The sequence below is a fragment of the Mizuhopecten yessoensis genome, unplaced genomic scaffold (genome assembly GCF_002113885.1).
Source record: "Mizuhopecten yessoensis strain PY_sf001 unplaced genomic scaffold, ASM211388v2 scaffold6491, whole genome shotgun sequence".
Lineage (NCBI taxonomy): Eukaryota > Metazoa > Mollusca > Bivalvia > Pectinida > Pectinidae > Mizuhopecten > Mizuhopecten yessoensis.
The window spans coordinates 95,129-111,811 of record NW_018406576.1 but is presented as its reverse complement, the minus strand read 5'-3'; the positions used below and the strand labels follow the sequence as shown (position 1 = coordinate 111,811).

Below are 16,683 nucleotides of genomic sequence, written 5' to 3'. Positions count from 1 at the left end.
ACCTTTAGTCAATATACAAAGATTTTTTAAACTTGTATTCACCAATAATAAATGCTTGTATTGTGGGTGTTTTGTTAAGTAACGTATCAAGCAAGACATTTTGCGACAGTAGATAATCGCCAAAAAAAATTACTTTAGCTTAAATTATTGATATTGAATTAATTAAGTTTTGTTTAGACATAAGTTAACTTAAGCTATTAAGGAAAACATATGAATTTAGACTAAACTGAAAGAAAGCTTTTTGTATCAGAAAAAGTGACGCGACAACGATTATTCGAGGATATTGGCATGTTCATGTACACTTTATGAAAAATGTACCGTACGTTTTCATTCAAATTTTTGTTTGTTTTTGGAAAACATAACAATGTTGAAACAGTGAACTATAGTTTTGATGTTTAGGCTATATTATATGTGATGGAAGGATCATGAAACATGATTTTCGGTTAATGGCGCATGATAAGTGAGAATGGGCGTATAGTGTATGATGGTGGATTGTCATGTGCTGAATTTGGGTCTTTTTGTCATCTGATTACGATGTTGCACTGTGAATGTATAGTCTTTAATGGTTATATACTAATACGAAAGGCGCTGAATTTTTAAAAGATACATATGATTAAATGTGTTTCGCATCGTTCTCTGTACAGAATTATGACCCTTTATTCATTTTAAAACGCGATGTTTAAGAAAATCGGCACAGGAAGAAAACTTTTGTGCATAGCATTTTTTGAAACACATTGTCTTATATATTTAGCTCACGAATTAAAGTAAATTTCGTTTTCCTTTTTCAACATTTTCTGATTTAATATTTTACTCTCTGGAGTGATATAGTATAACTGTACTGTTTTCTTACTATATTTCAATATTTTATTGCGAGAAACACTTGTAAACCTCGATGTGTTAATAACCTATAAATGTTTTAATAATTAATATTAAATGTTAAAACTCCCCCGCGGTTACGTGAGGACTGCTGTCAAAATGCACGTGACGAGTGTGTACTGTTTCGCCTTTCCGATACTCTTGTTCCAGTTTACGATGAAAGTGGACCTAATACTACTGCAGTCCAACAATAACTCTAGATTTATGTAATTCTGGTTTTAAAATTGAATCATATTATATGTTTTATCGAGATATAGTAAGTCATTTTTGTTACAACAAATTACGGTTCATATCGGTAGACAAAACATAATCAAATTACCAAAAATCAACCGTAAAATACTGATAACAGATTCTCCATCGACTTCGTCTCAAACATATCGGAGTTGGTTTTTTTTGCTGTTTTATCCATTTTGCTTCAATGCTTTTAGTTAGTCACTATGCTTGTAAATGTGTATGTGTATGTGTATAAAATTTGTATCTGCTATTTGTGTGGCTTCGCTTTTCTTTTGTGTAAATTGTATGTGCTGCTTATAATTCATCGTTTTATTTCTTGTAATTTCATTTCAAATCTGGTTTGTATGTTTTCTTTGCAATCTGTGCTATTTATATATGCTTGTATTTATCTATATGTGCTGTAATTATGTAATTTGTGTGATAAGTGTGGTTTTCCAGAATGTTTTAAGTTATCTAGGAATTTATAATTAACCATGATCATAAAGGATGGGGCACTGTAGCCACCTTGTTTTGACTGTTTGCCAATTTTTTTACCCGAATGGATGTGCCAAAAGTTATCCTCCTGAAATTTTCATTTTGGAATCACACTACCAATCTTTTATATGTTTATCAATGTGTGTTTTTAACAGTGTCGTATATTTGCATGCTTGTTATGTTTTATATAATGCTAGCTCCGTTTTTATTTGTTATATAGTCGGTTGTAAAAGCCCTACATGTGCTTGTGATGCCTTGTTTAACCATATACCGACTTTTAAATAAAATTTACTTGAACTTGAACTTGAGAGCAATTATCCATCTTCCCAACGATACTAAGCATTTTATTGCACATCAACTGGAAATGTTGTTTATGATGCAAGAAAGTTAAGTGGGGTCGATTAGGAGCTTTTCTCCCTTCTCGTGTATATCTTCATATTGGGAGTGGCATTTTTACCGAAAGTGCAAAACGTGTAAAATTACTCGAAACACCATAGTTAGGTCTAAATATAGCTATAACAAATTAGTATGTCCCTGTGGTACCTGGTACTACTCGTTTTGGTTTCCTGAAATCATTGTTTATAGTAGGACAATATAAAGTACATGTACGTTCTGGAAGTAACAAGTATCCGCCAAGTGATGAAGGCAATAGGTTCTGTCAAAAGGCCGGGACATACCAAAGACATTAAAATGGCGATTGCTATTCTCTGCTTAACGTTCAGCATTAAGGGTAAACGCGACGACTGGTTTACCTGGTGTCAGTATAATGTGACCAAGTGGAATACTGTGCTGGGTGCTTTCAGCAGGATACCGGCATCAGATTGCCGCTATCGTAAGGAGGCAAATACCCCAACATACATTGTACCGTCTCCAGCACACATACTCACATACAACACACGTGGAGGCACGTCCTTAAATGACATAAGCTGTTATAGGACGTTAAACAAAACAAAACAAAACCAAAACATGTCTAAAATATAACAAAAACAATCTACGATAGGATACTTAATGAAGACTTTCATTTAATGCGTTAAGGATAATCAAACACATAAGAAATATAACTTTTTTTTGAAATCATATTTTCGGCTCAACTTGGTTGTATGGATTGTTTCCAGTAGTGTGTAGCACTATATACCACAGCTGTTATAGGTTGGACAGGCGGCCAGGTTGTTCTCAAGGTAGTCCTGTAGCGAGCTCTGTATTGTCACGCAGTCTCCTAAAATGTTTAGATTGTGACTAATTGTTCCATAACCTCCATTTTTCCAGTCGTACAGCCATCGTAATGCACAAGTGCACTCGATTTTATTGAATCTGAAGTCGAGAGTGAGATCATGATTAACAAGCCTTAAGATTTTCAGGCCGCACGGAATCCTGGTGAGATTAGTGTTCCGCATCTCGACCAAGTTGATGTTTTCCGACTTGGTGAAGGCGTTGTCGGAGAGGTAGATAATCGGATTGTCGTTCAGCTTTAGTTCCTTCAGATTGGTGAGTTCCTGCAAGTCCTTTCGTTCAATGGTGTGGATACCGTTTTCAGAAAGGTCTACTGATTCGAGCGAACTAATATACTGAAGCGTGCCAGGGATTCGGGTGATTCCGGAATTGCGAAGACTTAGATGTGTGATCTTGTGGATCGATTTCGCGGATTCCTCACTCACAAACTTCAGGTTATTTCCGTTCATGGAAATTTCTGTAAGACTTCGAAATACCCCGAGGATATTTGGGAACATTGTTATGTTATCATCGTCGAGTGAAATTTTGGACAGGTGTGTAAGATATGTACTCACTATTGGGACATTCATACCGAAGTCTCCGATCAGATGGTTATGATTTAGGGAGAGCTCCGTGAGGTAGTTCAGTCGACCCACCGCAAGGGGTACAGAGTACAGGTACGTGTTGCTAATGTTGAGCTTCCGTAGCGTGTTCTCGAAGCCGTAAAAGGAATTGATAGGCATAAGAGAAAAGTCTGCTCCAGTACAGTTCAACTCCTCAAGTCTTGGAAAATGCTTAAGTGTCGTCGGCCAAGTGTCAATATCCGGTGTAGACCCAAACGCAAATCGCACCAGTGTATTACCTATCTGCTTCATGGTCTCAATGTGATTAGCATCTTCAAACCCCGAGATGCCATTAAAGGAGACGTCAAGCCCCTTTAATGCTGTGATGTGTCTCACGGCTTTGGGAATTTCGGCAAGGAAGTTGTGGCTCAGGTCAAGGTCATTCACAAGTAAGCCGCCAAACGCGTTCTCTTCAAAATCAGTATTTCTGAGTTTGGAATGTGTGATGGTAAGTCTATCTACCGTTAACGACTGGAACGTATTGTTGCGGATGACAAGGCCATGACTGTTAGTAATTGTAAGGATATCCAGCTCTACTGGTGCACTGAGAGCGGGCCAGGAGGTCAGATTTTGACAAAGAAGGTCACCTTTTACACAGGAACATTTGTCGGCTGGATACACGGAGTTGTCATTGGGCGGACAGACGTCGACAGCGCCCTCTGTCAGCGTCAAAAAGCAAGCGACCACGAACACCTGAAATGTAGAATAAACATAGAGTGTTCAATGAAGGTACCTGTAATTTGATTTAAGAAGACAAATAACTTTTTAGCTCGTGGCTAATGATTATTTATTCATTTCTGACAAAAAAAACCACTTTTGCATCAAACACACCGTTGCGCGGTAATATCATCGCCAAGCAACTTCTACCAATCAGGAGCTACATGTAGAATAACAAACACAGCGACAAACTTTGCGGTCATCGTCTATTGTTTAAGGTTATACGGTAATAACTTAATCTTGCTTGTAACAAACATTTTCATTGGCTTAAACATTTATAGTATCAGTCCATAACGTAAAAAAGACGTCACCATTTGTAACGTCGCTTTTGATTGGTTGATCCAGCAGCGCAATAATTTCTAAGAGAAAAGAGTCCATCAATAAAAGTCGATTTCCACAGGTATTGTGTATAGTAGATTAAATTATAAGGATTAATTTTAATTTATTGTTCATGTTATGGAGCTATAACACAAAAAACCGGAGTGTACTCTCATCATAAACTGCTTCGCGGTTTATTTAGAGTACACTCCGTTTTTTTGTGTTATATCTCCATAACATGAAAAATGTATTCAAGTTAATCCTTAATAACCTGGAAAATCTGCCATTAGGGCAATAGCCAAAAATATTTATTTTTTACCACGAGCTTAAATGAGACAAGAATGAAGTGGGAACAATTATGATATTCTTTTTTTTAAATGTTTTACTGAATAAGATAAAATAATAGTTACCACGAAATAAAGTCGGAAAAAAACAAAGAAAAGCGTCCTCATGTTAAAAATTAAATCATCAAGTCGTGACATTATCTCAACGAACTGGTGTAACACATGATATACGTGATTATGACACAAGGAATAAGCTATGTTTATATATTAGGTTAGTCTACACAGTTTACCGTATAGCCCCCAAAATAAACAGAGCTATTTCTTATAATTAATGTTTGAAGACAGTTAACTCATTTAAGTTCATAGTTAACGAATATTTATAAACTTCTGACAAAGAACAGAAACAAAAGAAGTGTACACAAGCAATTAATCAAATTAGAGTTTAGAGTTTCAAATACCGCGCCAAACATTGTATTCTTAAAGAAGTTGCATTACCAAAAGGTCAACATGTACATTAATTTTTCATCGTCTAAACTTTCATCAGCTTTGGATTTCCATTTGTTGAGAATATGAACGAAATAATTAACAATTTTGAAAATCTGATTATAGTCTGTACATAATTTAATTATGCATTGCCACTTAGAAAAGAAACAATAGATAATGCATTTATGTCGAATCAACAATAATTTTCCAGACAACCAACCCGAGTTCAACGCCCTTTTTCTGCAACGGATTACTTTTTCACAACGCGTGCCGATTTATAACTAGTTACAGACAGAAACTGTTTTTATTTGACATCATTATCTGTCAAACCTCGGTGACAGTTACAAAATTTGAAATTCAGTCCGGTGTTTCAGGATGGAACAGGAATTGAGGCTACATATCATATAACGACAATATCTTAGTTAAATCAAAGAATTATAATGTTTTGTTTTTTGGGGGTGGTTTCTAACTAACTTCTCTATACATTTAATTAGACTTTTGGTTAAATATTCATATGCACTTTTTTCTATACCAAATACCAAACACCTTTTTAGCAACTTTTCTCAAAAATTCTTTTTGTGCCCTGACGGAAACACGCAGAGAATTTAATTAATGTGGGAGGAAGCTGGAGTATCCGGAGAAAACCCGTGTGGTCGGGCAGGTGACCGGGATTGAATCCGGCCATCTTGGTGAAGACGAGCGCGCTATCCACTGCGCCACCCTACCCATCATGTACGTTACGCACAAGAACAAATATCTACTTTAGCTTTGACTGGAAGAAAATGGCGTCATTGATGCAAAAAATATATTGTGAATACATTTTTAACAGTCAGTCTTAATCTCATTAGAGCTTATATTTTATTGTTATTTCCAAACTCGCCGATTTTAAATGAAGTTTGTCTTATCTCATTCTGAAAGCAGTATTCTGAATCAGTAAATATCAGAGATCAACAAAAGCTACGCTCTTTTAATTTAAGGCTTTGCCTTTTCATATCAGTGACCTTTCGGGGTCATTGTTCTTGGCGTCATTTTATGACATTTTGAGGTCAGTCAGTGTCGTTGACGTCATATGAAAATGAGAAATGTGCGGAGATTTTACAACTTTAATAGAAGAGCAGCTGTTTTTACGGGATAAAGGTAATAAACAAGAAATAAAATCCATCCCTGATGTGAGGTAAAGATAAGGTCATCCAAACCATTGGGATAAAATATCCCTTGGGTTTGAATTACCTTATCCATACCTCACCTCAGGGATTGATTATATTAGTATTACAACCCATTTAACGTGACGTGACGTCACAATGGCTCAACTTTAACGTGACCACACGCGAATTTTAAAAATTTCGATGCCGCAATGCGGAAAAGGAGTCAAGATGAAATTAAAACCTATACTGCGATATATTTACCGTACACGTTAGATGTATGAGATTGTTTTTATCTGCGCAAACATAGCTTGAAAATATGGGGTATGCTTAATCTCGCTGACATATTCGTTTTCGTCTTAAAAGCTAAGGGGAAAGGTTGATATTTTCAAAATGGTAGCCCGTCCAAACGCATTTCATGGTTTCTGAGCTTATTCTGGTAGTTGAAATGAGAGTGAAATACTCTTTCATGCCCAAGGGTGTAGAAAAGTGAAATTCCACCCTCGAGACTTTTAAATTTGGCAAAACCTTCGGCAAACCCTCGGGTTTTAACAAATTCGAAATTCCCTCGGATGGAATTTCCCTGTCCTACATCCCTGGACATTTTGAAATGTATCTTAGCTAAAACTGTATTCTTATGTGTTAGAAAACGACGGGCGTCCACACAATCGTATCTGGTCTTAATGAATGTGTTAATCGTTTTAACTGTGATATTGATGTACTGTATGTATAATGTATAATTTTCCACCTTGTTGCATATTATTTTCATTATACTGAACATTATAAAGTTGTATAGCAAAAATGAACTTGCTACAAATTAAAAAGGCGACACACTGACGATTTAAGTGATCAATCGAGCATCAAAAAAGTGAAATTTGCTTTTATGAAGCGCAAGAAATACACAGAAATACACATTTTCAAAATGGTCGCCGAATTGGTCATTTCTTTTAATTCAAAGACATTTTTTAGGTGCATATTTGCTATAAAAGTTGTTCATATTTTGTTAAAAATTACAGAAAAAACCTTACACGACATCAAACCGAGACTTGAACGTGATTGAAATCTCAGAAGAGTACACCTTAAATAAGTCCCCCTTTTATAAGATATGAAACGGTTACGGTACAATTTCATCATTCTCCGACAAGTACAAATGAACGAAATTCGTTTCGAGTTTCAGAAATCTTTCTCATCATATGAAGAAGACATTTTGCGAATATTACGATTACTACGTTTGTTTTTAGATCATTATTTTAGTCTTAAACTCCTTTACCTCGGCTTTACACATGTACAATTGTATCTCTATTACTACATCATGATGACGCCATCGATGACCTGACCTTGGTTAGGATAATGAGAGGATTGAATGTGTTAATTGTTTTAACTGTAATATTGATGTATGTATACTGTGATAATACTTGATTGCATTGTTGTTATTTTAGTAATATCTTCATGCGCTTAATAGTTTAAAAAACAATTATATCTATTATATAATAATTACACGTACACTGTGATATTGTTTAAATGAATGAACATAATCTATAAATAGTTTAATAGTTTAAATGCTATGTTGTATATAATTGTGTTATATATTACGTTGATAATGGTGTCTCATAGGTGAACACTGGCCGGACATTTCTTATGAATAGTTCTTAAACATTGTAAAGAGTATTTTATAATACATGTATGTAGGGAAATGTGTGACACATTAAAACAATATTTGTTATTTATCATTATTATTATTGTTATAATAGATTAAAAAATCTTAAGGATGTAAACCTCTGAAATTTCCTGTATTAAACTTTTTTCTCATACAGTGTATGCATCTTTGGAGAAGGGAGTTTATGGCAGAGCAGAAAATGCAAAATGAATTATGTGTCCGTGTTCTCGTTTTTGTGCTATGATTGGTCAAAGGTGCCACTTTGACATATTATGTGATTTTAAGTAAATTTTGCTGTTTTGACCATTTGCAGGTGAAATTCATAAAATATCTTCCAAGTGTGTTATCAGATGTCTATGAATGTTTACAGAATTGACAAAAATAGTAATTTTCTTTTTAATTATGGAAGTTAAATTTCTTTAACTTATTCTTTTAACTCAGAACATCAATTAAAGTTACCCCTGCCCCATATATTTTAATGACAAAATATTAATTTTCATTTTTCATTTTATTGTGTGTAGATTTAACACTTTTTATAAAAAGTTCTGGGGTACATGTACGTGTGCTTCTTTTTTGTCCCATCTTTATTTGTGTTATTTTTCACTATTTCGGGGTAAAAAATCAAAAGTGCTTCAGATGCACTAAATATTAAATATGTAAAAAAATTAGTAAAAATGTATAATTTTCCACCTTGTTGCATATTGTTTTCATTATGCTGAACATTATAAAGTTGTATAGCAAAAATGAACTTGCTACAAATTAAAAAGGCGACACACTGACGATTTAAGTGATCAATCGAGCATCAAAAAAGTGAAATTTGCTTTTATGAAGCGCAAGAAATACACAGAAATGCACATTTTCAAAATGGTCGCCGAATTGGTCATTTCTTTTAATTCAAAGACATTTTTCAGGTGCGTATTTGCTATAAAAGTTGTTCATATTTTGTTAAAAATTACAAAAAAACCTTACACGACATCAAACCGAGACTTGAACGTGATTGAAATCTCAGAAGAGTACACCTTAAATAAGTCCCTCTTTTATAAGATATGAAACGATTACGGTACAGTTTCATCATTCTCCGACGAGCACAAATGAACGAAAATCGTTTCGAGTTTCAGAAATCTTTCTCATCATATGATGAAGACATTTTGCGAATATTACGATTACTACGTTTGTTTTTAGATCATTATTTTAGTCTTAAACTCCTTTACCTCGGCTTTACACATGTACAGTTGTATCTCTATTACTACATCATGATGACGCCATCGATGACCTGACCTTGGTTAGGATAATGAGAGGATTTGGAATTCGTTTTAAATATTCATGCGAAGTTTGCGAAAATCATCCAGATATGTTCGTTTTAACTCGGCAGGGCCTTGGCAAAATGCATTATCTTTGACTTTTGTCACGGATCTTCAATAGAATGGTTATTCATTGAAAACCGAAAACAAGTTAGTAATTTTATCCGCCGATTTGGTTTGATTTGTAATGCAGAATATGGTTTTCAGAAGATCCGATACCACAAACTGATCCATTCTTCCTGTTACACTTTGAGCTTTGATATCAAGGCATAGTGGCAGATGTCAAAAAAAAGATGTTATGTCAAAGATTTAAAACAGTATAATTGAATTATATTACATGCTATTTGTCAAAATAATACCTGTCAAACAGACACTTTAAACGTGTCAGTTACCTATTGACACGCGACAATCACATACCAGGTGGCACGCGCCAAGCACCTACCATATAATAGATGTCAAACACACGCCATATGATAATTATAAAACACATAACATATGACACGTGACAAGCACTGCCATGTGGCACGTGTCAAGCACCTACCATAGGATACATGTCAATCACACATATCGTATGATGATTGTTAAACCAATAACATATGACACGTGACAATTACATACCACGTGGCATGCGCCAAGCACCTACCATATGCTACATGTCAAACGACACATCATATGAAATTTGTCAAAAAATCACAATATGAATGATTTTTTCAACAAAATCTTAACAATTGACACACTTCAAATGAATAGGTCATACCAAATATGTCCGACATTAACATATCAGCTGATCATCACTCTAGGCATGGCCAACATGCTTAGGGGACAGACAGATATAAAGTATCAAATGGTGCTAGCGATCGATACATAATCTCATTGGTACTATATCTAGAAATACATCTTTGCGAATAAGTCGCTGGAAGAAAAATAGTAAGAATTAGCACACACGAAAATGAAGTGACTGGCAGTATAAATAATGAAAAATAATTGATAATAAAACTGTACACGATTAGAAGGTTGAAGATTATTTCTGATAATACCATAAAATATGACAGTAACATAGAAGAAATGCTTACTTGCAAGTGTTGGGTAAACAATACGATTTATGTACTTTGTATTAAAGTTAATTAAGCATAGTTTTAGTAAACTTCGTAATAAAGTCGATTTATTTTTCTGTCATTTTGAATTAAATATCAACCAGCCGACAGAAAAAAAATATCCTCAAACGCCACCGTACACTTTCTACTTTATTGTTTCAGATTTCACGTGGACTGTACTTACGTAGACAAGTATCTTCATGACGAGGATTTGAAGAAATACTGAAAAATAAACAAAACGTAAATAAATTGAAAAATATTTGATTATTTTGTTCCAAGTTAAATCAAGTAAAAATAAAAAGTATGTACATGTCGCTTATCGCATTTTCGTTTAGACAAGAAACATTGCAGACTGACACTTTTAATTGCCTCGCCCCTGTTTCCTCTCCAGTTCGTGTCTTTTCGCTCCTTTCATCCTCATATCCCTCTTTCACACTCGTACTCTCCTCTGCTTTTTTTTTTACTTCTCCTTCCTTTCAATATTGCGAACCAATCCTTACACAACTTTTGGAAAAGATTTAATGTAAGCGCTGAGCTTTTTTTGCGATCCCTCTTCAAGTGCATGTATGTTATAACTACACTGTATGTTTGATTATTGAATACAATACTTTGTAAACTAGACCTAACCCCCTCTCCATAACCCCTTACCCCCGGATATGCATCAAAAAAGTGTATACTTACGTGTATATTGCTGAACACACCGACAATCTGTCCGAACTGCCAAGAGGACTTTGGGAAACACTAGATAAAGGATATCTGTCACAGGTCAGAGTTCAACTTCGGTGTTATAGAGGTTGTAACGAACTTGTAATCTGACGGGAAATTCCCTTCACACGAGTCCATATACCTAACAGGAAGTCTTAGGTTACAGGTTTAACACCATCTGGGTTAGTGTTTTCTTCCCTTAGATATTAGTAATAAGGAGGACAGAAGGATGGTGAGATTGGCGAGATAGCGGAGGAGGAATATATAGAAAGATATACATCCTTTATATAGGGATTAAAGGCGAAAGCGGATAGAGAGATAAAAAAAAATGTTTTTTTTTTTGTATTTCATATTCTTTCAACAAATATGTTAATTTAAGAACGAACCATCTGGGCCTACGTGGGGCAGTCGCCATATATTTGTCGCAGGTCAGTGGTTTTTTCCGGGTACTGCGGTTCTTCTCTATTACAAAATCGTAAACACGGCCAGACGCCTTATACCACTCGGCCATCTCAGCCCCCTAACGGAGATGGAGAGATGTGATGAGAGAGAATCTGAGGAGAGAGAACGAGAAGGAAAAATACAATGAGATTATACATAGAAGTTATATGATAGACAGAAGGACGAGATAGAAATATATTTCAGTGTTTCGGGGCTTTGATCTGGGTATATTTAGGATTTAATGGGTGATATTGTGACCATCATACAGCGGGGTACAGTGACTAAATACACTCTAACCGTATAGTATCACTACGTCACGGCTGGTCACGAGTCTATCCTGTTATATACACTTAATATGAACATTATTGATTCTCTGGTCGTTGTATAATAATTTACCTCACAATGCCTTATCTTCATTCTAATACAACTTTTACATACCGCATGAAATACAAACAAGGTTTAACACTAAGAAAAATTACATAACATTAGACATAACTTCGGCTACGGACAGTAAATTCATGTACGAAATGTACCTCAGAAAAATATATACTTTATTTTTAAATTTTCCAGAACGTGCTAAAACCTAAAACCATTATCTGTCAGAATTTAACACGGAAACACCCAATCGCCCAGTTTATACCGTGAAAGAAATAGACGTGCACTTACCACTATTCAAAAATTATAGATATACCTGTTTTTATTTATATTTTTTGGAAAAAGAAAATCGTATCCCTTTATTTCCACTTTCCACATTGAACATAAAAATACTAGTGTCGTCAGCTGTTAAATGGCATCTTCTAAAGAAAATCTCAAAAGTCACTCTTATTCCAGTTACTTTCTGATTTCACAAAATAATTACCAAGACGAGATAGAAAGAGATGTTTGAGAATATCGCTTCTCGTACTCATTCTTTTATCGCTAACAGGCAGTGACACGGATATCGGCAAGTAAAACTAATTTGAAGGAGTTGCGTCCCTTCAATTAAATGTATATGGAATCGTTTATAGTTAAGATCTCACATTTATTCAACACAAGACTTTATCATATGATTAAATTGATTTATTTCGGTACCGTTAAAGCGAATAAAACTACTTACCAATCAGTATTTTTCAATAAGCTTTTATTTACATAAGATTGAACGTCATTTTTTTTCAATTTCGTGCTAGTATTTCTTGAAGTCAGTGGGCTTCATGGAATGCGTCTGTAACCGTTTTGCGTTCAAACCGGCATGAACATTGATAAAATATCGTTTAATTCTTATATTTTTATTCTAAGTTTTCAGTTATAATTGACCTAAATATTGGTATTGCCTTATACTTCCGATATTGAATTGTGTGTGTCGTAAGTGTTAACGAGATTCCTGTAACAGCCTAACGTCACCAAAAAGTCTCATGGTATTCGAGGCTAGAGGAACAGCTTCAAGATAATGCAGATCAAAATGCTTTAATATTTTTGTGAGCGCAATTTCTTCTGGTAATGCTTACAGGGGAACTTGCAGTGGAAATGTTAATATATAGAGAGAAACCGGTAATTACATTACAACTAGATATTCTGATTACTTTTCTAAAGTTTAAAGTGTAAGTTTTTGTGTAGAGTGGAAACTGGTTTAAGCGTACAAATATAAAGCGCTGATCCACTTAGCATGATATACTTGTATACGTTCAGTGTAATACATATCAAATCAGTAAAAGATAAATACCGTAATTATAAGACATATAAATCCAATATAAGACATACATTCAGTATGAGACAGATACGGTTGACAAAAGACACAAATAAATGAATGTAAGACAAATAAATAAATGCAGTGTAATACATATGCATTCAGAATTTAAAAAAAACAGTCGTTATCAGAGACATATATTCAGCACAAGGCTGAACTGTACATATCGATCATCGAGGCGCTGTACATATCGTTCATCGAGGCGCTGTACATATCGATCATCGAGGCGCTGTACATATCGATCATCGAGGCGCTGTACATATCATGTTATACTATTGGTAGTTGATCTAACTCAGCACAAGGTACCTATACTCACTGTCAGACACATCAAATTAGTATAAGATATATTCATTCTATTTAAAACACATACATCCAGGTTTGGACCTTTCATAGTGTACCAGTTATAAACTGAATCATCCTCCATATCCAGGAGTTACGCTCACTTTCGCTCTCTACACCCCTGGAATATGTCATAGAAACATTGCTTTACATAAACAAGCTTTGAAATGCAATTGAATGACTGTTTTAGTGGCATCAACAATATTTTTCAAAATGTGTAGTGTAGTAGGAAGCATTCAGTTCGAAGAGCTTTTGATGTTTTAAACACATTTGAGCATTTTCTTATAAAAAATGCATGTAGGTTAGCAGGATCCTCCATATTTTCCATTTTATTGAAATACAGGCATGTACGAATAGATGGTAGCAGAGCTAAGCAGTAGCGAGAACAGGTAGAAAATAACCTTTGATAAGACTGCCTGAGAGATTGGAAAAACAGGTTGCCCAGGGAAATGTGTCTTATGGTACCGTAAAAATAGTAGTAAGACACGCTTGTAACACGTTTTGGTAGACGATGCTAATGAAGCAGACAAAAGTTGTGCTGTTAAAGCGTCACTATATATGAGGTGGTTTAGCCATCAGGCCAAGCCCATTCCTTTCATAGGTAAATCGAAGATGCGTATCACTATCGTGGCTTGGAAATATCAGATCCCCAAACTCAACAAAATCACCTTCAAATATTTTGGACCTGACTTTGTCACCGATATTATATCCCAAAGGAAGGGATGAAGTGCATGTTAAAAATGCTTCAATAGAATGTTCGGGAACTGACTCATCACCTGAAGAGGTCTGTAACAATGCTCCTATCACGGGGAGTTTGGTTGGTATTGTTGTAACAATGCTCCTATCACGGGGAGTTTGGTTGGTATTGTTGTAACAATGCTCCTATCACGGGGAGTTTGGTTGGTATTGTCCCAGTATTGTCCCAGTATTGTCCCAGCCATGTCTTCCATTGGCATGTCACAAAGAGTTACTGGTTGTGACACTGTGCCAACAACACAGCACGGGTGCACGTGTCAGACGAAGAGGCAACGGAATGTGGTGGTGGTAAAGTGGCTAAGTTGCTATCATGCAAATCTAGGGCCCCATCATCCAATCTGATATTGTCCATGGTCTGTGCTTCTGCCTGAGACACCACTGTGGCTGTTTTGCTTCGAACTACATTTAACACTTTGTTAACTATCGACCCGATAAGTGTCTCTTCAGATTAAGCTAATTCATCTATCAGCAACCCATCATCTGCTCTGGTGCTGCTACCAGCCTGAGACGATGACACGTCCAAAGCAACAGGTGAAGTCCTGGGACGTTGTCAGGCTGTAGTCTATTAGACCGAGGCCGAGGACGAGTAGTTGCAGCACTTCTAACTGTCGAGTTGTTAAGGTCATTATCAGAAATAGCAGCTGAAACACGACGTTTCGTTTTTGCAGGAGGCTTGCTGGACATGGCCACTCATTGTGTAGGCGAATACGATTTCAAGGGACAGTGTTGCCTACCTATGTCGAAGTCTGAAAATGAAGTTGAGATAGAAAAGTAGGCAGTGAAACAACCCCAATAGTGATAGTATATGTGTGCGCATACACCTTGCAACATGTATATAAAACATATATATACTGAACAAAAAATGAAACGCACAATTACATTATGCAATCAAAAGCCTATGATATTTTGGGAAATTTGTACAAATTTTTATATCAATATCAAGGGACAAGTCTACTCGTTACAATACTGTAGAAGAAAAGTCTGTGTGACGTCACTCTTGTTATCCGTAGTTACTCAAAGTGGGATACCCGCGAAAAACAAAATGACACTTCAGTACCTGGTGTTGGCACCTTTTGCACGAATCCCTGCACGGATTCTCCTATGCATTGAATTCATGAGAACATGTATTCGCCTTAAGGGAATGTTGTTCCATACTTGTATTAATGCTGCGATCAACTGGGCGCGGGTAGTTGGGGTTTTTTGACGTTTCCTAATACGCCTGTCCAGCTCATCCCACAGATGCTCAATGGGAGACATGTCGGGGCTATATGGGGGCCATTCCAGAGGCTGAACGTTGTTTGCCGTGAGAAAATCACGACAGACTCTGGCAACATAAGGTCGAGCATTGTCTTGCTGGAAAAATAGGTTATGACGTCTGAGAAGTGGAAGGACATTTGGTTGGAGGATCTGGTCTCTGTATCGAACGGCATTGAGGTTTTGATCAAGGACTACTAAGGGGGATTTTGTACTCCATGGGATATGCCTCCCCAAACCATTACAGAAGCCCCACCGAATCTATCGCGTTCAACCACGCATGCGTCGGCGAAACGCTCACCGCGTCTGCGATATACCCTTTTTCTTCCGTCTGAGCGATACAGACAGAAGCTAGACTCTTCGGTGAACATCACACGCCTCCATCGACGCATCCCAAACCTATTCGGCCATGTCTACGAATCCAGCCAAGACGCACTTGCCGCCTCCGTGATGTCAAAGGTGGCCCGACATAAGGTCGGCGCGCAAGGATTCTCTCGGCACGCAAGCGGTTCCTGGCAGTTTAAGGACTAATGGGTCTGCAATGAGTACCTAAGGTATGCGACGCAGTCTCTACAGCAGTCTTGAATCTGTTGCGCAAGTGCGGCAATCGAATCGCCCTGTCTTGTCGTGCGGACGACCGCTCCAGGGACGATCGGAAACTAACCCAGTAGCACGGAAACGTGTACAGAGACGGTTAATTGTACACGGGCCAACCCCAACCTGCCGTGCGACAGCAGTTTGGCTATGGCCATCCATCAACATCGCAATTGCTCTACCCCTCTAAATTTGCGTTAAGCGTGGCATCTCAGTCAATGGCGAAATCAAAATGCCAACGTGGAAAATTAATGTGGCTGAACTTAGAGTATCCGTTGAGATTATTTGTTTGAAAAGCTCCGGCTTGGCTTGATCATGCCACGTGATTTGGACTAAAGAAGCTCAAAAAGTCACACAATGATATCGTCACGCTTTGCTGATTTTATGGTAGATTGTTGAGAAGGGAGATCGTGGTTGATGTAATACCTGACCAAATATTCCATTATTTCCTTACAGCTA

At 36.5% G+C, this 16,683-nt stretch overlaps 1 protein-coding gene across 3 annotated transcripts; it reads right to left on the bottom strand.

The window, feature by feature from the left end:
• Window positions 1-2,579: 2,579 nt before the first annotated feature.
• LOC110452222 (chondroadherin-like) lies at window positions 2,580-11,199 on the bottom strand. Of its 3 annotated transcripts, none has more exons than XM_021500597.1 (3): window positions 11,094-11,199; window positions 10,597-10,634; window positions 2,580-4,109 (listed from the first exon to the last, which is right to left on the bottom strand). In XM_021500597.1, exons 2-3 carry the CDS (start codon window positions 10,612-10,614, stop codon window positions 2,712-2,714), a joined length of 1,416 nt encoding a protein of 471 aa, XP_021356272.1. In that variant the 5' UTR covers window positions 10,615-10,634; window positions 11,094-11,199; the 3' UTR covers window positions 2,580-2,711. The 3 variants fall into 3 exon arrangements, with proteins under 3 accessions (XP_021356272.1, XP_021356271.1, XP_021356274.1); XM_021500596.1 differs by lacking the exon at window positions 11,094-11,199 and adding an exon at window positions 10,913-11,065; XM_021500599.1 differs by lacking the exon at window positions 11,094-11,199 and adding an exon at window positions 10,770-10,885.
• Window positions 11,200-16,683: the final 5,484 nt, after the last annotated feature.